This window comes from Entamoeba invadens (assembly GCF_000330505.1).
Source record: "Entamoeba invadens IP1 unplaced genomic scaffold scaff_1105074725199, whole genome shotgun sequence".
Lineage (NCBI taxonomy): Eukaryota > Evosea > Mastigamoebida > Endamoebidae > Entamoeba > Entamoeba invadens.
The window spans coordinates 654,115-673,919 of NW_004440113.1; the positions used below are offsets into that span (position 1 = coordinate 654,115).

At 33.5% G+C, this 19,805-nt stretch overlaps 11 protein-coding genes across 11 annotated transcripts; 7 read left to right on the forward strand and 4 right to left on the reverse strand.

The window, feature by feature from the left end:
- Positions 1–77: 77 nt before the first annotated feature.
- On the reverse strand, positions 78–3,284 carry EIN_097020 (hypothetical protein; the record flags this gene model as incomplete). Its single annotated transcript, XM_004254158.1, has 1 exon — positions 78–3,284. The coding sequence occupies one exon, from the start codon at positions 3,282–3,284 to the stop codon at positions 78–80; it is 3,207 nt and encodes a 1,068-aa protein (XP_004254206.1).
- A 1,962-nt stretch (positions 3,285–5,246) lies between these two features.
- On the forward strand, positions 5,247–6,409 carry EIN_097030 (longevity assurance factor, putative; the record flags this gene model as incomplete). The annotated part of the gene is made up of 2 exons (XM_004254159.1): positions 5,247–5,504; positions 5,684–6,409. 2 exons carry the CDS (start codon positions 5,247–5,249, stop codon positions 6,407–6,409), a joined length of 984 nt encoding a protein of 327 aa, XP_004254207.1.
- Positions 6,410–6,529: 120 nt separating this feature from the next.
- EIN_097040 (NAD-dependent deacetylase sirtuin-2, putative) lies at positions 6,530–7,813 on the reverse strand (the record flags this gene model as incomplete). The annotated part of the gene is made up of 2 exons (XM_004254160.1): positions 6,530–7,593; positions 7,726–7,813. 2 exons carry the CDS (start codon positions 7,811–7,813, stop codon positions 6,530–6,532), a joined length of 1,152 nt encoding a protein of 383 aa, XP_004254208.1.
- Positions 7,814–8,303: 490 nt separating this feature from the next.
- EIN_097050 (snrnp sm protein, putative) lies at positions 8,304–8,645 on the forward strand (the record flags this gene model as incomplete). The annotated part of the gene is made up of 3 exons (XM_004254161.1): positions 8,304–8,411; positions 8,472–8,531; positions 8,574–8,645. 3 exons carry the CDS (start codon positions 8,304–8,306, stop codon positions 8,643–8,645), a joined length of 240 nt encoding a protein of 79 aa, XP_004254209.1.
- An 83-nt stretch (positions 8,646–8,728) lies between these two features.
- Positions 8,729–9,172, reverse strand: EIN_097060 (hypothetical protein; the record flags this gene model as incomplete). The annotated part of the gene is made up of 1 exon (XM_004254162.1): positions 8,729–9,172. The coding sequence occupies one exon, from the start codon at positions 9,170–9,172 to the stop codon at positions 8,729–8,731; it is 444 nt and encodes a 147-aa protein (XP_004254210.1).
- Positions 9,173–10,464: 1,292 nt separating this feature from the next.
- Positions 10,465–11,882, forward strand: EIN_097070 (ankyrin repeat and ibr domain containing protein, putative; the record flags this gene model as incomplete). Its single annotated transcript, XM_004254163.1, has 2 exons — positions 10,465–11,313; positions 11,400–11,882. The coding sequence occupies 2 exons, from the start codon at positions 10,465–10,467 to the stop codon at positions 11,880–11,882; spliced, it is 1,332 nt and encodes a 443-aa protein (XP_004254211.1).
- A 349-nt stretch (positions 11,883–12,231) lies between these two features.
- Positions 12,232–13,026, forward strand: EIN_097080 (hypothetical protein; the record flags this gene model as incomplete). Its single annotated transcript, XM_004254164.1, has 1 exon — positions 12,232–13,026. The coding sequence occupies one exon, from the start codon at positions 12,232–12,234 to the stop codon at positions 13,024–13,026; it is 795 nt and encodes a 264-aa protein (XP_004254212.1).
- A 128-nt stretch (positions 13,027–13,154) lies between these two features.
- EIN_097090 (hypothetical protein) lies at positions 13,155–14,804 on the forward strand (the record flags this gene model as incomplete). The annotated part of the gene is made up of 1 exon (XM_004254165.1): positions 13,155–14,804. The coding sequence occupies one exon, from the start codon at positions 13,155–13,157 to the stop codon at positions 14,802–14,804; it is 1,650 nt and encodes a 549-aa protein (XP_004254213.1).
- A 144-nt stretch (positions 14,805–14,948) lies between these two features.
- Positions 14,949–15,715, reverse strand: EIN_097100 (hypothetical protein; the record flags this gene model as incomplete). The annotated part of the gene is made up of 3 exons (XM_004254166.1): positions 14,949–15,257; positions 15,304–15,404; positions 15,523–15,715. The coding sequence occupies 3 exons, from the start codon at positions 15,713–15,715 to the stop codon at positions 14,949–14,951; spliced, it is 603 nt and encodes a 200-aa protein (XP_004254214.1).
- Positions 15,716–16,980: 1,265 nt separating this feature from the next.
- EIN_097110 (hypothetical protein) lies at positions 16,981–17,340 on the forward strand (the record flags this gene model as incomplete). Its single annotated transcript, XM_004254167.1, has 1 exon — positions 16,981–17,340. One exon carries the CDS (start codon positions 16,981–16,983, stop codon positions 17,338–17,340), a length of 360 nt encoding a protein of 119 aa, XP_004254215.1.
- Positions 17,341–18,238: 898 nt separating this feature from the next.
- EIN_097120 (hypothetical protein) lies at positions 18,239–19,654 on the forward strand (the record flags this gene model as incomplete). The annotated part of the gene is made up of 1 exon (XM_004254168.1): positions 18,239–19,654. One exon carries the CDS (start codon positions 18,239–18,241, stop codon positions 19,652–19,654), a length of 1,416 nt encoding a protein of 471 aa, XP_004254216.1.
- Positions 19,655–19,805: the final 151 nt, after the last annotated feature.

Here is a 19,805-nt window from a genome sequence, read left to right on the forward strand (position 1 = left end):
GTTTAATTATTCAATTAGATTTCACTGTGGAACGTTCACCACAAGTCAAAAGAACTCAATAGAACAACATAATTAGATTAAACGAATACACACGACTCATTGCCCGGGCAATTAATAAAGGAGTCATGCTCATACTTTGTATTACTATTACTGATCTCCACAGTGCACTTTTCAAAGACGGCATGACCAATACGTTTAACGGACTTTGGGACTTTAATTGTTTGCAGACCACTTCCGATAAAACAGAAATCGTCCAATGCACACACATTTGGAGGAATGGTATTCCCATATTTCAAACGATCCTTTCGAGTGTAAATAACACAGTCGCACGTAATTCCAATCTCACCAAACATCTTCGCTGCACTATACGAGACAGTGTAGTTTATGTTTGTTATAACTTCGTTGTTTATTGTGAATTTTGTTAAAGCAAGAGTGTCGAAGAGACTCGCATCGACACTCTCAATACACAGAAGTGGAAGATTTAAATTGACGACGCCACAGTCTAAAAAGCATGAAATACCAATGAAAGTGACTGTCGATGGGATGGATAATGTTTTCAAAGCATTGCACTGACAGAAACAGAAGTTCCCAATTGATTGGAGTCCATCATTAAGAACGATAGAATGAAGGGAATAACATTTTTTGAATGCATTTTCTTTGATCTTTAATAGACTCTGAGGGAGTTTGAGTGTCACAAGAGAGTAGCACTCGAGAAAACAGCAGAATCCGATTTCGGTGAGTCCTTGTGGAAGATTGATTTCAGTCACCGCAATCGATTGGAAGAGAAATGAATTGGGAAGACTTCGAATGAGACTGTTCTCTTCGAAGAAGAGTGCTTTTAAGTTGACGCAATGCCCAAAAGCCTCCTCTCCAATATCTTTCACGCTATTACTAATAGTGAATGAAGTCAAAGCGTTACAACTGTCGAAGGCATCTTCTTGAATTGAAGTGATAGAACGTGGGAGATGAATTGATTCCAATTCGTAACACGTAGCAAAGCACTCTTTTGGTATTTCCGTCACTCGTGTCGTTTCAAAGATCACCTTTTTGACATACGAACAATACCCAAAACAGCATTCATTCAACTTAGTGACACTGCTTGGAATGACTATAGTCTCTACATGACAATCTCCAGCAAGCGCATTCTTATCAATTTCAATACAGTTACTTGGAATGATTGTTTCTGTTGAATCTTCTTGAGTCCCATGTTGTCCCAAACTATACACATTGATGTTTTGGTTCATATTAATAACCTCCCGAAGGACATTTTTCGTGCTCAACGCAAGTTTGTGATATGTGATGTGATTCAATCGAAGCACACGACTTAAATTGAATGACACAGTGTTACTCAACTCGTGAATCCCAACAATAGAAACAAGTGATGGACATTCAGAGAAACACCACGGCCCTACTGTCGTCGTCTCACTCTCAAAAACTACTCGCTTCAAGTTCGCACACTTGGAGAAGCAGTGCTCCTTCATCAAAACAACATTTTTAGAAATAGTGACTTGTGTTAAGAACATGCTGTTCGCAAACACACCAACCCCAAGCTCAGTGACATTATCAGGGATCTTATATTCAATAATTTGAGTATCTTTAAAGCACCAATCTGTCAGTACCACTTTGTATTGTAATTTTTCAAAGACTTCATTTTGAGTCGTATCTTGTGGTGTAATATAAACAGTGTCAAATTCACAGTGAAGTCGTTCTAAAACACTTACTTCATTCAAAGAGACCTTCCCTTTATACTTTTTATCTTTCGTTTCTATATTTCCAATTGCAGTCAGTGCGGTGCACCCCTCGAACACTCCAAGTCCCAATTTGTTCACATTAGTGATGTCTATTTGAACGAGGGATTGACAGTCTTGGAAACAGTAGTCCCCAACCTTCTCGATGTTCTTCCCAAATTCAATTGAAGTCAACGAGACGCAATTTGCGAAGACCTCCTTTTTCAGTTCTTGAATAGTATTTGGAAGAGTGATATATCTCAGATCGGTGCATCCTTTAAATACAGCAGTTCCGATCATCGTCACTGAATTTGGAATATAAATCGTCGTATAGCCGGTGCTATTCTTGAAGGCCTCTTCCAATATCGATTCGACGGAATATGGTATCAAGACTTCCGCAAACTTCAATCCTTGGAAACAGCTTTGTCCCAGTCGTGTGCAGACGTTTTCTGGAATCACGACGATGTTAGTTTTGTAGAAGTCGATGATCTCTTGAGCGTCGACTTTCTCCAATAAAACGCGGGGGAATGTGATTGGGAAGACCGACAAGACTCGGTGCTCTGTCGTTGAAATGTCTGAAAGGTGTTTCTGCCCGTAGCCCAGTCGGACTTTAAACTGCGTTAAACTGGTACACCCATAAAAGGCATTAACTCCGAAGTGGACGGTACTCTCCGGGAAGACTAATTCTCTTAATGAGAAACATTCTTTAAAGCAGCCGAATTCGACAGAGGCTAAATGTTTTGGTAACGTCACTTTTGAGAGTGTCGAACACCCTTCAAAACATTTGTCAAATAACACTAAACACTTCTCGGGGAGGTGTAAAGACGGTAATGACACACAAAATCTAAAACAGCCCAATCCAATCTTCTTGATAGAATTTGGTAACACAATTTTACTCAGACGAACACAATACGCAAAAGTCTCTTCGTACAGTTCGTCTATATCGTTCTCAAAAATCACTTCCGATAAACTCGTACAGTCAAAGAAGATGGCGTTGGACATATACTGCACTGTGCGTGGAATAACAAAGCGCTTCAAACTGCCACACCGCATGAAACAGCAGAAGGGGAGGACACTCACATGAGGAGAAAGTGTCACACTCTCTAATTTTGAACAACTTTCAAAACAGGACTCTTCTAATGTAATAATGTTGTTTGGAAGAACTAAAGAAGTCATTTCACTGTGAAGGAAACACTGCGCTCCAATGCCTTGGACATCATGTGGGATGGTCGTAAGCTTCTTTGAAGTAACTGAGTTTTGGTCCAACACAACTTTTGTGTATGTGAAATTTGGGTGATTGATTTTGTCAGTTAGTGTCACAGTGTACATCTTTTTGTGGAGAGGACATTCAATCACTTCATCTTTTTCTGTGTAGAGGTATTGCGTCTCTAATTTTGGAAAAAGATGAGCCGTTTTTAAACTGATTGGAATCGGATTGTAATGTAATTTCTCTAAGGTATCCCGAAACTTTTTACACACAAATGTGATGTTGATAAAGTCAGAATCATACTCAAAAAAACGGGAGACAATCAGAAGGGAATAACTGTCAAGTACCATTGACGTTTATGGAGATTATGAGTTTATTCTCTTTTTCTCTCTATTTTAATACCAATCTATTTAATATCAGATTGCGTTTATTGTTTTATACATCAAATTCTTTATCAAAAAATAACTCGACTGTATAATAGATAATTATTATAATTTATTATAATTTATTGTATTATTTTCAATTTGTTGGAGATTTATTATGTATTATAATATATTATACTATTAATTATTATAATTCAGAAATTGTCATTCAAAATTATTATCTTGATTTTAGTTTATTTATTAGACAATTTAATTAATTAAGTAGTTGTTATTAACTATAGTTGAATATATATAAAAAACTATATTTAAATTGTATTAAAGTTAAAATTAAATTATATATATAATTAAATATATAAATAATATTTATTATTATAGCCATTATAATAATATATTATTATACTAGTTATTATAATGAACCATTGATAAACTTGTATATAAAACAAACAATGTTTGAATTTATAATAATCAATATTATTGTTATTAATTGAATGTATTAGATGTTTTGATACAAATAATACTGTACAAAGAAACATTTGAGGTTTATTTCAGATTACATACACATCATAAAACAATCGAGTTTTAATACTTTGTTTTCAATTGGTTGAATAAGTTAAGTATATTAAAGCAAGTTAGGGATATTAAGTGTTAGATAAAGGCAAATAAAAACGTCGAGTAAAAAGTAATTGTTCTTATAAAGATTCTATAATACTTCTAAAGTTTTACGTTTCAGGGTTAATATGGCAAGTAATTTACTTGATTGAAATATTTATATCAACAATCGATAGTTCTGTAAAAATAAAGTGTGGCAGAATGGACTTTATTTTATTAAAGTATTTTATAATTCGATAGTTTATATCAGTTTAGAAATCATTTTGCCCTCTCTCTTAACAGTCAGTAGGAATGACACATTCAAATCTCTAAGAATTTGTCTTTTCATAAAACTGCCTTTCAAGCAAACTTTTGTGTTCCATTTCTCCCTATTTTTGCTGTTTATTAGCAAACAAGAAATTCGAAAACAAACCACATTGCATTCAACTTGATAATTTGGGCATTATTGGATGATTTTTACATATTTTGATTTTTCAATTAATTCGGTTATAATATTTGGCTTTTGCGTGTTGACTCAGGAGTTTCTTAAAATGACATACAAGCTTGATTTGTTTTTACACTCCAGTTAGTGTTGCCGAAATAACTTAAATAGCGCTTATTTTTTTGCCGTTTCAATACAGAAAATAAGACGGCTTTATACCAAAACAAGCGGAGTGATGGTCAATGCAAAATCGTCAGAAGTACCCAACAAATTTTTTTCTCAGGCGCAGAATTTTGACTGTTTTTCTATTTCTTATTTTTCATCGAAATTCAAATGGGTAAAAAAGTGGCAAGAGCTTTCGATTAGGTAAAACTTGAAATAAAGAAGCAAAAAAGAATACCTGAAATCGGGATGAATCATAGATCTGATCTTGAAAACACCCAACGCAACCAAAATGGAAGAAACAAATAAATGAAACCAATAAAGAAGCTTCTATGGGCTATTTCATTCTATTTCTTCTTTAAAACACTTTCCGCAAAACCACTGCTTTTTTCCAAACATGGTGTTCATGCTTATTTAAAATGTAAATATATAGAATAATAAATTTGTCATAACCAGTACACACGTCGATTGAATACTCAAAGAACACTTTTGCCGTGTTTAGAAGTCATAAAAATAACTACTCAACTCTTTCTCATATCCAAAGAAAAAGCGTCAAAAGTTACCCATATGTTCTTAATGAAATAAGTTGATTTCCTCTGAATTAATTTATCTTTCGGGCGTTTAGACCTATTTCCGCAACTCTGCTCCGTTGCCTTTCCAAAATGATTTGGGTATTAATTAACTGAAAAATCGTCAAAATGTATATAAAGCTAATTGTTCATCTTGTATTTCAATAAATGAAAGTACCATCACAACTCAAGGTATGGTCACAAATGTCCAAACAAGACCAAATCAATGTGATCCAAATCTTTGTGATTTTACCATTTGTCTTGTTGTGTATTCCTTCTTCCTTTGGGAGAAGTGAACAATATGACACATTCCCGTCGCCTTTTAACTTACTCTGGTTCGTCCCATTCTTCACAATGATTTACACCCTTCGAGTCATATTAGCTGAAAACCTTTTTTTGAAACTTGGAGAAAAAATCGTTGTATATGTTTGTTTTTAATTATTTTATTATCTCTGATTGGAGCGTTGAATGACAAAATTTTTCTATAATTTCAATTTATACCTTTTTGTACCATGATTCGTAATTTTTATACCTTTTTGTTTTTTGGTGTTTGATACAATTTAAATTTAATTTAGTACTAAACAAAATGTTGAATTAACACAAAGAAACAAGAATGGACTCCTGAAATACGGCAAGTACGAGTTCAGCGATTTTCAATTTGCTTCTTTAAGGCGTGTTACTTTTTCTTTACTACACCAATGGGTATTCTTTTGTTCAGATATGAAGATTGGTTCCCAAGTCAGTTGTATGGGAAAGGCGCTCAAAACTTAGATTTAATGTGGGAAGACTTCCCTTTTCAGCTCCCTACATGGAAATTGACGTTTTTCTATTGCTGGGAATTGGGATACCACTTCCATTCTTTAGTGCACCATATGTCTTCTGAAAAGCGCGCCGATTATTTCGAAAATTTACTCCACCATGTCGCCACAGTATTTCTCATTGTTTTCAGTTATTTGAACAATTGTGGGAGATGTGGGGTCTTAGTGTTGATACTCCACGACTTAGTCGATATGATTATGTATTTTGCAAAGTCAGTGAATGATATCAAAACGCAAATACCTGCTTATATTTCCTTTGCGTTACTCGCATATTCATTCCCCAAATTCAGAATATACTTCTTAGGTGGCTATTTAATTCCAGCGGCCGGTGGTTGTATCAAATATGTCCCTTCTGATTTACAAGGTGGGTTTATGGTTTACTGTCTGATTATGTCGCTTCTCTGTGTATTATTGGTTCTTCACATCTATTGGTTCTTCCTGATCCTCCAGATGATATACAAAATCGTCACTCAAAAAGGTCGTATAGCTGATCCTCACACTGTTGGTAATTAATTATTGTGTTTTCTTTTCTTATTATAATTATAAGACTTGCATCATAAACATAACAATAAGAACATAGAACAAATAGAAAACATCAACTTAATCAAAATTTTCATTTCACGTATGAGATGTTCAATCCAATTTCCACCCGACAGCCTTACACATCTCCTCGGCTATGTCATCACAGTTCCCCATGAGTCCCGCATCTCTTCCTTGTTGACTGTAATCAATGCTCTTCCCAATCTCTTCTCTATTGAATACAATTCGAGGACAATTCACACTGACTTGTTCCATCAACAATGCAAATGGATACACCACCATCGCCGTCCCAATCACAAAAAGCATGTCGCAGTCATCAAACTGCGTTTCCACATTCTCAAAAAATGCATTCGGCAAACTCTCGTTGAAAAACACGATATCCGGTTTGATCAATCCCCCACACTGACATCTAATAATCTCTCCCTTTGTGATATTTTCAATAAACACGTTCGTGTTGTCAAACTTCATCCCACACTTCAAGCACCTTGCTGTTCTAAACGTTCCGTGTGAATACACAACCTTCTCATCAGGTATCCCCGCCTCTTTTTCAAGTCCGTCTATGTTCTGTGTGAATATCATTTTCAGTCTCCCCATGTCATTCAACATCTTCAAAAAGCGGTGGCATTTCGTTGGAAAGTACTTTCCAAGTCCGGGGTACATATCCTTCATGACTTCATAGAACGGCGCGGGGTTTGTTGGGAAGTATTCCATATCAAAAACAGCTTCCGGATAGGGCAAGTTATATTTCTGCAAATTAAAGTAAAGCCCCGTCTTCGGACTTCGAAAATCCGGTATTCCCGCCGAAGTGGACATCCCAGCACCCACCAACGCAATAATATTTCTCACATTATGTGACACGATATACTGCGCGACACCAGCCGGCGAGTACTCGTTAAAATAAGGTCGATAGAACCGATAGTTGACCGAATAATCCGCAATGATGTAATTCCGGATCTTTGTTAGTATGTCACTTGTCACGATATCTCCACACTCATAGCAATAAAATGTCATCGTTCGCAAATTAAAGCAAACTGGATGGTCGTGTTGTTTGTAGTGGTTCTCAATGTGGTTCGATTCATTTGTTGAACACCCAACATATAAACACGTCAAACAAACCCACACATCACGACCACCACAGTCATGGCATTTCCTTTTCCCTTTCTGTTGGTCTTTTGATATCTTCTCTAACTCAAAAAGTGTTGTAAATAAAATGTTATTCGTTTGTTATTGGATGTAAGAAATTGAAAGGTCGCGTATTGTGATACAACGAAAAAGACAAGAGAACAAACGAATCGCTGCAAAAAGTGATTTTAGTGTGTATTTGACCGAAAGAAGGTCGAGGCACTCAGGCGGGCGTGCAATGCTTTGTTCGCTCATTTGATTTTGTAGATCCTTTAAGAGTTTTTTGTTTTTTTCATTTGTGAAAAGTTCAAAATATGTGAAGTCTTAAATATGTTGTGTTTAAGACAATTTGAAAGTCATTTTGCGAGTTGCTTGGAGTGTTTTCTTTTTTTTAGCGCTTTTAAAACTCGTCGTTTCGGCAAATAATCTGGTTGATAATCACTCCAATTGATTAATTCTTTTTCATTGAACCGTACTATTGTTTATTAATTATATATAGTTTTCATATTAAACCTATATTTTAACTATAAATTAACTATTTATTAAATTAAATTAAACTATTAATTTCAAATATAATTTCATAATTAGTACATCATATAAGAATAAAACGATATTTTTTTGTTAAATATTCTAACACATTAAAATTAAAAAATAACTATATCCCTTTTCTATACATTTATTAAAAAATTAATTAAACATTTAATACAAAAATAAAAAAGAGAAACGAACTCAGAAAAATTTACTGATGCAAAAAACGAAAGTGGAGGAACCAATTGATTTAGTGAAACTTTCGTTGGACGAAGTCGTTTTGGTGAAACTTCGTGGGAACCGCCAGTTGAAAGGCAAACTTCGCGTTTGAGTTTTTAAAAACATTTTACAAAAAGTGAATAACATTTTCAAGACTGACGAACAGGCTTTTGATCAACACCTCAATTTAGTTTTGACTGAAGTCACCGAAACGTACAATTCGGTTGTTTGTTTTTTGCATCACATCAATTCCAAAACTCAATTTTAGTCTCGTGATTTCCCCGTGTTATACATTCGGGGTGACCTTGTCGTTATTGTAAGTCCCGAACAACAAAAATGATTGACGACCGTTTACTTACATTTATAGTTTTTTTACTATACAACAAATACTACTAATAGTCTATATGAATTAAACAAAATAGTTTATAATTGTACATCATCCTTTTCGAACAACTCGAACATCTCTTTCACACTTTCGATTTGGTAATCCACGTCGACAACTAATGGCGCTACGTAATGTCTCTCAATACAACGAATGAAGTCATCCATTTCGTTTTGCTCAGATATACCTTTTGAATGCTCTTTGAGAGTTTTGACAGCCGTTTCCATTATACAGTCCAAGTCTTCGTATGTTGACAAAAATTTGTTAATAATTCTAAGAAAAGTACTATAAAATGAGTTGACTAAATTGATTGCCATTCGCACTAAAATCGGCATTTCGTTTACATACACTTTCTCTCGAATTTTTTGTTCTTCTTCAAAACTAGTTAAATAGTTTTCTTTGAGTGTTTTGAGTTTTATAACTAAGTTTTGCTTCTGTTTGATGTGTTTGTCTAAAAACTTCGTTTGGTCTTTTTTGATTGCCATTGCACATGAAATTTCTGTGGAAACATTTGTAATCTCGGACTGACACTTCTTGTATAACGCGTGGCACTTCTCCACCTTGGTTATTGAACTTTTGTACAATTTGTTGAGGGATTGTATTTTTGTTTCAATTTCTTTTTTTTCGAAATCAAATGTCGTTAGAAAGCTGGCTAATGCGTCGGCGCACTTTTTGAGAGAATGAGATGACTCAAGATGCGTTTTGGAAATGTTTTGTGATTGAGTTGAAAAGTCAGAGAGTAAAGTATAAAGCGACGAACTAATTTTGAACTTGTAATTTTGAAACTGATTGGTGTCAATTGTTATGAGTTTTTTACTATAAAACTCGTCACATTCACTTTGGTGAGAAAAATAAGTTATATAATTTTTGCATAGAGAACTAAGAAGATCCAGTTTATTTATAATGGTATCACTCTCTGTAACGAGGGGAAGCACATCTTCCATTGTTTAAAATATATATTTGAGTTCATTTTAATATTAAATTGGTTGGAATTTTGTTTGGGTAACCTATTCCAAAAATTAGGTAATTTTTACGTAATTTATTAGGATTTTACATATGATTTGAAGGGAAAAGAAATATTTATACTTATAAAAAAAACAGTCAAAAAAAATATAACATTTTTTAAATAATGTTAACTAAAAAAATAAAATAAATGTTATTCCTTTTCAAGAAAAAATGAATTAATTTTTTTCTAATTTATATTAAATATATATATAACAATATTATTATTAAATATGGTTTGTTTTGATACATTTTATTATAGTTAAATATTTTATCTTTAATATAGAAATGAAATAAATTAAATCTATTTATTGTTCACTAGTTTATTACTATTAATTTGTAATATAATTGTTTTAAAAAATATTCATAAACCTCAATTATCATAGATATAACTAATAATTCCAAAATAATCAAATATTCATATGAAACTAAAAATTAATTATAATAACAAGTATAATACAATTGAAAAGTTATTAATGGGAATAAGTTCCAAAAACTACTTAAGCAATAAACCATTATAAAACGATTTAAAACCATCATTCAAACTACTAATGAACACGAAACAGTCTCATATTTTTTTCCATCTTGCAAAATTTTGAAAATGAGACCACATTACACCAATTTTTTCGATTTTTTTCAAACCCCGAAAAATAGGTCTAAAACTATATACTATCTAATCTCAAGCTTCAAAACCACAAGTCATTATTAATCAAAAGATGGAAAGAATACCATAAATAAGGGACTTCAAAACAGAACTTCAAAACCAAACGAGTGTATGTTGAGTGCATCGACAGACTTTGACGAAGTGGACACCCAACTCAAGAAATACGAGATTAAGCCATCGTCGAAGATCGACGAGGAGATTAACAAGACGATTTCGCAAGCGATGGAGAACACATGCCTTTCACAAGGGGACTCCATTCTTCTCCTCCGTTCCTTCAAGTGGAACTTAAACAAAATGAACGACGTGTACTATGACGACCAAGACAAGTACTTGGCTCGCGCAGGAACATCTTTCAGCTCATGTGAAGAGCCGACCGCTGTCACCACATGTCCTGTTTGTTATGAGGACTATCCACCAAACAAGATGTATGCCTTGTCTTGTGGGCACTACTTTTGCGTCAACTGTTGGAAGAGTTATGTCAATGAAACAATGAAGAAGGGGTTAGGTTTCATCGACGCGTTGTGTATGATGGCTGGGTGTAAACACAAAATCCACTTTGAGTTGGTCAAAAAGACTGCGCCTGAATTGGCAGATCGATTTTGGTATTTCTTGAAGAAGGAGTTTGTCGAAATGCAAGGAAACGTCTTCTGCCCAAACCCAAAGTGCGGGAGAGCAATTGTTGTTTTGTCGTCGGAACAAACCTCGAATAACATTGTGTGTCTCTGCGGGCAGAAGTTCTGTTTCAAGTGCCTTGGAGAATTTCATGCGCCGGCTACATGTCAACAAGTGCAAGATTGGCAAACATTGTCGACAAAAGATGATGAAAACTCGTATTTGTTGCTCACGATGAAGGCGTGTTGTCATTGTGGGTTGTTGTGTGAGCGGACGCATGGATGTAATCACATGACTTGTCCAAAGTGTCACGGCGAGTGGTGTTGGATGTGTAGAGGTGATTGGAAGGTGTGTTCTTCTATCTATAACTTTTTATATTACTGTAAACTAATAATAACTCGATAATAGATAACGAAACAATAATTGATTGATAGACGCACGGCGAAAAGACGGGAGGGTTCTATTCGTGCAACATTTACACTGCGGGGAAATCACTTGGAAACCAACTTGACAACAAAGCACAGGGAATGAAAGCATTTTACGAGAAATATAACCACTACTTCGACCGTTGGATGAACCACAACTCACTCCACAGACAAACACTCACGAAAAAAGAACAAGCGATGGAGGAAGTCTATAAAATGTTTGCGATGCAGACGAGAACTATCAACCGTATTGAAGAGGCTTTCGACGTTCTGATCTTGGCACGTTCGTGGCTTAAATACTCTTACGTTCATTCATTCTATTTGTCAGAGAACGGAGGTGTATCAGAGTTGTTCAACCACCAACAGGCACAAATCGAAACGTTTACTGAAACACTCGGTGAGCTGTTGTTTAATCCAGTCTCAACATATGACACTGAAAATATTTCAGCGAAGGCGTCTATCCTCAAAAAGGTTATTGAGCATTTCTCGTAAGAAAGAGTTTAGTAGTACTTATAGTTTTTTTAATCATATCTATTTGTTTACTTTTACTGTATAATTATCATTAATTAAATTGTAAATAATTAATAATTATAATTATTTTGTATTATACTTAATAACATTATTATAGATTATTTTTTTATATATAACAATGCACTTCAATTGCAAAAATGTTAGAACATATTATTCATTAATAGTAAATTATTTTATTTCATCTAATATACATTAATTTATTTAAAGAAAAAGAATTACTCAAAGTAAACTAAAAAAGAATGATAAAAGATTCAAAAGTTGGAACGAGGCATTGTTTATGCGTAGAATACTGAGGAAATAATTATAAAAAATGCGACACCTCCAAACACGGCTGGAAGGGATTGTGTGTGAATGTGGAGTGAAAATGGAGGAGATGAAATTATCCAAGGAAGTTGAAGAAGGGGAGATCGATGAATTTACTAAACAGAGACGGTTACTGTACCTTCAGGTCTGCGAAGTCGAAAGGATGTGCGACGAGCGAGCAAGAGAGGATTCAAGAGGAGAGTGCACTGCCGTTGTTGACTTGACTATGCAGATCAGAAAGAAGATCAACGACATCGAAAAGGTGTTTGACAAGATGAGAAACGTGTACCACCAATACGCACAAGAACAACTGAAGAAAAACAACAAAAACGACGAGAAAATGCTTCAGTACCGGCTCTCCCTCAAAAGTGCGGAGGATGAAATTGCAACAATGAGAACGATCGCGCTGAGAGGGAAAAAGGTCAATGACACATTTCATGTTTCTGGGCTCGACGCGTATCACATGGGAAAATTGCCACAAAGCGAAGACAAAAAGATGCGAAAAGTCGAGGAAAAAGACTTAGAAATTGATAACAAATTAGACGCTGTGCATGTTGGACTGAAAGAACTCAGAGAAGTCGCGGATGGGATGAATGAGAGAGTCGACGACCAAGAGCTCAAAATTGGACTGCTGCAGACGAAAATTGATGATCGCAATGAAGATTTTGAAAAGAAGGATATCAAATTGAAGAGAATTCTCTCTCACATCTACGGACCAGACAAAACGTGTTTTGCGGTCATGCTGATCTTTGTCATTTTTGGGATTGTTTCAACGTTTGGGATGCTCTTTTTGGTGAGGTAGCTTGTTTAAATGAATCTCCCTTCAATTTGAAACAATTAAATACAATCTAATAAAAAGTTAATAAATAATTAATAAAAAGTTAATAATGAAATACTTAAAAGAAATCCATCAACTTGAAAACTTTTAGAATGAAAGGGACTTTTAATCTGAACGAACTTGGGAGGATCGCGCAATATTTGAACAATCGCAGAGATGTCGTCGTTTTTTATTCGATCAATAAAAAGTGTGTTTTATGCCTTTCTTTGATGAAGGAAAACGTTTCACTCGACAACGACTTTACAAGTCATATTGACTACTTCTTGTTTGTCCAGCGATTCTACCCGTCTTCGAAGTGTTTTTGTGGGCCGATGGATGTGCTGAAAATTCTTCTTCCTGTTGAATTGAAGAATTATGAATCCGTCAAAGTGACTGACATGAAACGGTTTCGGACTATAGATATGTGTGTGGAGACGTTAGAGAAACTAGTGGAGTACACTGGCGAGTTTACCACCATCAACCGTCCATGTAATAATCTTAAACGAATTACTTTAATCCATTTTACAGAACGCGCCATGTGTGACTTCAAGAAAGCGATGGCGAGATACCCACGACTTGAGTTTGTTCGATTGTATGTCGACGAGAAAATAGTTTTTCCAAAAGAAGTTCTAAAGGGCTTTTTATTATATATTCAACAATTCAACCCCTTCATGAAAGTCGTCTTGGACTTTGGGAAGTACAATAAAGCCAACGACGAACTTATAATGTTCGTCAAAAAGAACTTCCCCCATTTTAATGTGGTTTATCACACTCTTTTGACGAAGTACGAAGTCCCTTATAATCCCGAGACAAACCCATTTTACTTAGACTTTTTCAATAATTATGTGTATATGCAAATGGTTGTGTTTCAAGGCACTTTCTTTGTGTTTCAAGACGACAAAATGACATCAACGGAGGAGTTTCTGAAGGACTATTATATCACTGAATTACACTCAAATGCTACAGAAGGGAATTATAAATGGATTACGACACTCTCTTCTTTAAAAATGCAGAAGAGAGTGTTTTCTCTGACTTTGCCAAGTACTTTGAAAACTTTAGAAATAGGAGAGGACTTCTTGTATTACTCGTACAACCTCCAAAACATCGCGTTTGACTGTCAAATTAAGAATTTAGAGGATTTGGCCATCACACATCTTCACACGCTTAAGATGAGTCAAAAGATCTGTCTTCCCACGACGTTGAAAGAGTTGAACATTGAAGTCTTAGAAGACAATTTTGTGAGTCCGTCGTCGGTTACTCTTTTAAGGATATCAGACGTAGCTAATAAGCCACAGATCACACTGAACTCAGGACTCAAAGAATTGTTCATCTGTCAATTACTGGATTTCATCCCACATACCGTCGAGTATTTGTACGTCCCTTGTTTCAATAAGAAACTAAGTTGTCCTCTTCTCTCCCTTGAAGTCGAAGTTATGAAGAAAGGCGATGGAAACAAGCTCCCAAGCACTTTAAAGAATTTACTGATCCATTCAACTCCAAGTTTCGGACTCAGTCAGTTGACACATTTGACACAACTCGCAGCCACCGTGTTAGTCTCAAATTCGATAGTCAAAGTCGACAAATATGAACTCCCAAAGACCATCAAAGTCTGTAAAATTCATATCAAAGGAAATATCTCGAAGAACAAAGAGACGGAAACAATGGAACAATTTACAAAGCACTTCGGTGGTATTCGCGACTTGACAATCACTGCAGAATTTAAGTCGAAGATCGAGAAGAAGCTGATGAAGTACTTGAATTGATTGTGTAATGTATTTGAGAGAAGAATGGAAGAACTACAATTTTATAATATAGATAACTATATTAAATAGTTAGTTATATAATAATATATAATAATATATATAACTATACTCAATAGTTAGTTATGTGAAATGAAATATATTGAATTAACAAGTGCACAGGTGTTGTCCTTTGTGTAAAAGAAGAGGCGGGTGGACATCAAGCGTCGGTGATACAACAGAAGGCGGGGTGGAACACTCATGTGTCGTATTTTGGAAATATAAGTCGAGGAACTTCGAGAAGACTAGATCGATGTTAAAACTTGTCTTGGCGGATGTCTTGATATACAATTTGCCGGGATACATTTGATAGACTTGTTCGTCATTCACTCGCTTTTCTAAATCAATTTTGTTGCCTACAAGAAGTGTGCATTGACCAGCGTCTTCCGTTTGAAGCTCATCAATCCAATATTGAGCCTGAAATGTCATTGCTATTGAACTATTGAAATTAGAAAACACAAACTCGTCGAAAAGAGTCGGGGTTGTTCACATCAAAAACTACAACAGCCCCATCAGCTCCTTTGTAATAACTTTTACCTATTGAACGGAAGCGCTCTTGGCCAGCTTTACCATTAATAACACTTATAATAACTGAATAATATAAAAATACTATACTTATTATAGTATAGTTAGAGTTGTAGAGAGTTAATAAAAAAACTATATTAATGAAAAAAGAACAAACCAGTATCCCATACACATACTCGTAAGTTAATACCATTTCGTGTGATCTCTTTATAACTAAAATCTACACCTATTGTACTTAAGTATAATTGGTCAAATGTATTCTCCATATATCGCTGTGTTAGTGCAGTCTTACCTACTCCAGACTCACCAAGTAAAATTATTTTAATGGATTTGGTCTCTTTGGTTGTCATTGTGATTTGAGTATCAAAGATTGCGTCTTTTATTTGCCAAAGGTATTGGTCTGTTGCTTTTAGTGTACAATTTAAATCAACAATAAATAATATTAAAATAATCTATAAAGTATAGTAATTATATTAGTTTTTCGAATACCTTTTCAATGTAAAGTTTTATTTAAACTTTTTTTTGGCTCTTTTTTTTCTTACATTTCAAAATATTTAAAAAACGACAATAAAATCAATTTATTTATATAATTATTAAATATAATTCTTTTTTTATTTAATTATTATTTATGTATTTTGTTTTAAAATAGTAAAGAGTTTCAGATTTCTTTCTTATTTTTTTAAACAATCTTGTACAAAAAAGTGAAAAATTAAAGAGACATCAAAATTTAAACATAATAATGTAAATTATATTTTTTTATATGTTTTTGTATCAATAATAATTATAAATATAATTATTTTAATAAATATAAAAATATTGTTTAATTTATAGTTTTTTATTTATGTATATATAATTATATATTATTAATTTTTATTAATTGTTAATAGTAAAACAAAAATAAACAAAAATATTTTTATTTTATTGTAATTATTAATATAAATTATATAATTATAGTTTTACAACTATAATTTTTATCTAATAGTTTTAAAATTATTATTATAATTTGGTTATAATAATTCTCATGTTATATTTAAAATAGTGAATAAAAACAATATTATTAAAATTAGTTTAAATTAGTTTTACAATTTTTGAATTATTTGTTTGATTATTTCCAAACAAAATTTAATCATCACTTGCTCAAGTCTTTTTTTTTGTTATTTTACAAAAAAATTTTTATTCATTTTTATACAAAAAAATTAAAATGGTACAAAACGATAAATAATGCCAAATATTTATAATATTTTGAACTAATAATTTACAAAAATTTAATATGGATTCCACGTCTTTACTTATTATTATCAAGCGCGAAGAAAAATGGTTGATGGATTCCATTCCTCTAAACCCAATCCAATTTTGTTCTGAACAAATTTTATAATATTAACAAAATAAATACAACAACAAACTATATTTTATTCAAACAAAAATATCGTGTTCCTCATTCCTTTATATTTCACATTTCAAAAAATATCAAATAAATTTTGATGTAAAATCCCGCAAAAACACGCTTCAATATCGCAATATTCATTTAATAAAATAATTAAATAATTCATTTTCAAATAATCTCAACCTTTATAAAAAGTTGCCTATAAAAACACGAAATGTACTCCAAAAATCAATGGATTCAAACACACAATATCAACCACTCATTGCTCCTCAACAACAACAATATCAACAATACCAAGTCCCTCCACAACCAGTTTATACTCAACAACAGCAACAACAACCTCTTACAACGGAAGATGAGTCAACGATGTCTCTTTTGATGTTTGCTTTTGGCTTCTTGTGTTGTTGTTTGTGGTGTGTCGGCTATTGCAAATACAAGTCATCTACTAATAGCAACGCTCGTCTCTTTGCTATTCTTTCGTTGGTCTTCTTTATCATTTCAACAGTAGCCGTTTCGTTATCGATGGTCATTCTTGTCATTTATTTGATCATCTTCTTTGCTATTATGGCTACTGCCACTACTAATTACTAATCAAACGTTTCGTGTCTTTTGGTTCATCACATTATGTTTCAAATTAGAGAAATCGTTCACCATTAAATATTTTTTTCATGTAATTTATTAAGGACTTGTGGTGTTCGGGCGAACGATTTGATATTTTTGAAATGTGTGGGATATGAAACAACAATAAATTACTTGGACTGACTCAAATCTATTTGCTTGAGTTTCCGTTGACTCGACGATTTTTTCTTAGGCTTTTTCATTCCGCATATGGATTTGTGATTGAGAACAATCATCTTCCTTTTCAACTTCCGACTTTTCGACTTCTTTTGACTTTTGGAAGGATTTGATGAAATGATTAATGAAGATTCAATCGGAGGTGGTGTGTTTTTTATACTCAAAGAGTGTGTGGTATTTACTTCTAAAGTATATATATCTTGGCTTTGTTCTGGTTTCACATTTGGTTGTTCAGTTATCCCAATCTGCCGCTCCCACCGCTTTATTCTGCCAAGAGAATCTAATGAGTTTTTCATTTGTTTAATTAAGTCAATGGTGTCTAAATCACTTGTCATTGTTTAATGATTATATTTAGGTTTTTTTCTCATTCATCTTTATTATTTTATTTTTGGTCAAAACGTGTCATGGTATAAACAAGAATGACAAGATTGCGGCTTTTCAATTTCATTTGTGATATTTCTTAAAAAAAAGGAGCAAATTTGAAGTATTTATCGAACAAATTCGGGAAATTAGGTTTGATTTGGTATTATTGAATAATTCCCGATTTTTTAATAATAATTTACCATTTTTTGATTAGTTAATATTATTTTAAAAATAAGAATAAATTTTTATTATAATATAATTACAATTAAACTATAAATATTATAGAATCGAATTTGAAAATATAAAAATGAGACCTTAAAAAATAGAGCGAATGAGTGATGACGAAGATATACTTGGCGAAATGGCGGACGCACTATATAATTTGAAGAGGACTGAGCGGTTGGAGCAACAGCTTGGTATTACAGATGACATGTCAAACAGCCAAGATTTTCCCGATATATACACTCTAGAAGAGGGAACCTTTAAACAACATAATTCAAGCACATCAGAAAACAACGAAATATTAACAGACACACCCGTCAATGATCATTCAAATGAAGAAGAAAAAGAAAATACAAAAAATAGTAAAAAAACTATAAAGAAATTAAAGCAACTAGTAGAAAAGAAAAATATAAAGAAAAGACAAGTAAAAAGAATCACAATGCCTTTGCAAAAAACAAGAAGAAAGAAAGTTAAAAAAGATGAGGAAGAACATGAAGAGAAAAAAGAAACCAAACCCATAAGGAAAACAATCGCAAAAACAAAATTAAAGAAAAAAATACTGACGAAGATAACACTCAAAACAATCGAAAAAGAAATATCGGACAGTGAGAGTGAAACAATAAAAATCCCTTTAAAGAAACAAAAAGCTCAAAAAGAAAAAAAGAGTGAAACAAAAATCAAAACGTCAACAAAACCAATCAAAAAGAACAAAAGCGAAACGACCATCAACCAAAAGAAAAAAATGACAAAAAAAGATTTGAGTGATGACGGAACGTTAAGCACAGATAAAGGCGGGGAAAAAATGAAGAATGATTTGACATGTGCAGATACCCAGAACGAACTGGCAATTTCTGGTACAACCGAACGTCATGAAACAAATGATAGTGAGTTGCCAACTCAAATAATCTCATCGACTCATCAAACACTTCCAACCACTTTAATCCTGAAATCTTCCGATTCACAAAAGCACAGAAAAAATATTCGTGAGTATAAACTTAGAGATGTCCAGCGCCCAGTTATAGTTTTATCTATGTTTAATGAGAAAGAGGTATCAGCTTATAAAAAGGCGTGTAAAAGCTTTGCTACGTTAGACAACGATGTTACTCCCAACACTACGCATGTCGTTGTAAAGAGAGAAGAACGAACGCTTAAAGTGGTGACAGCAATATGTTTAGGGCGTTGGGTAGTTAACGAGGAGTGGATACAAGAGTGTATCGAACAACATGTTGTAGTCAATGAGAAACCATTTGAATGCTTTTCCAACGGGAGAGAAAGCGTTGTTGGAAAGCGGCGCGATATATTTAAAAACAAATACATCAAGATTGGGAAATTGGAGAATTACCAATACAGCTTAGAGAAGTTAATGAGTTTGATCACATTCTCTGGGGCCATTTTTCAAAGTGTAAAAAAGCCGTTTGCGATTATTGGAGAGGAAGAGAAAAACCTCAAGCCATCATGGCTCTTTGATTCGATAATTTTAGGAAAGATACAGCCCCGAAAACAATATGAAGTACACGAGGAATGATGAGAAGAAAATAATAAAAATAATAGCGATTGTTGTGTAAATTAAATGTTTTTAACGAGGTCGTGTGTTTTACTCAGCTACGGACACAATTGTTGGTTAAGAGAGTTCATTTGTTTCAAGTATTTTCAAAGTAATTTGATTTAAATTTGAA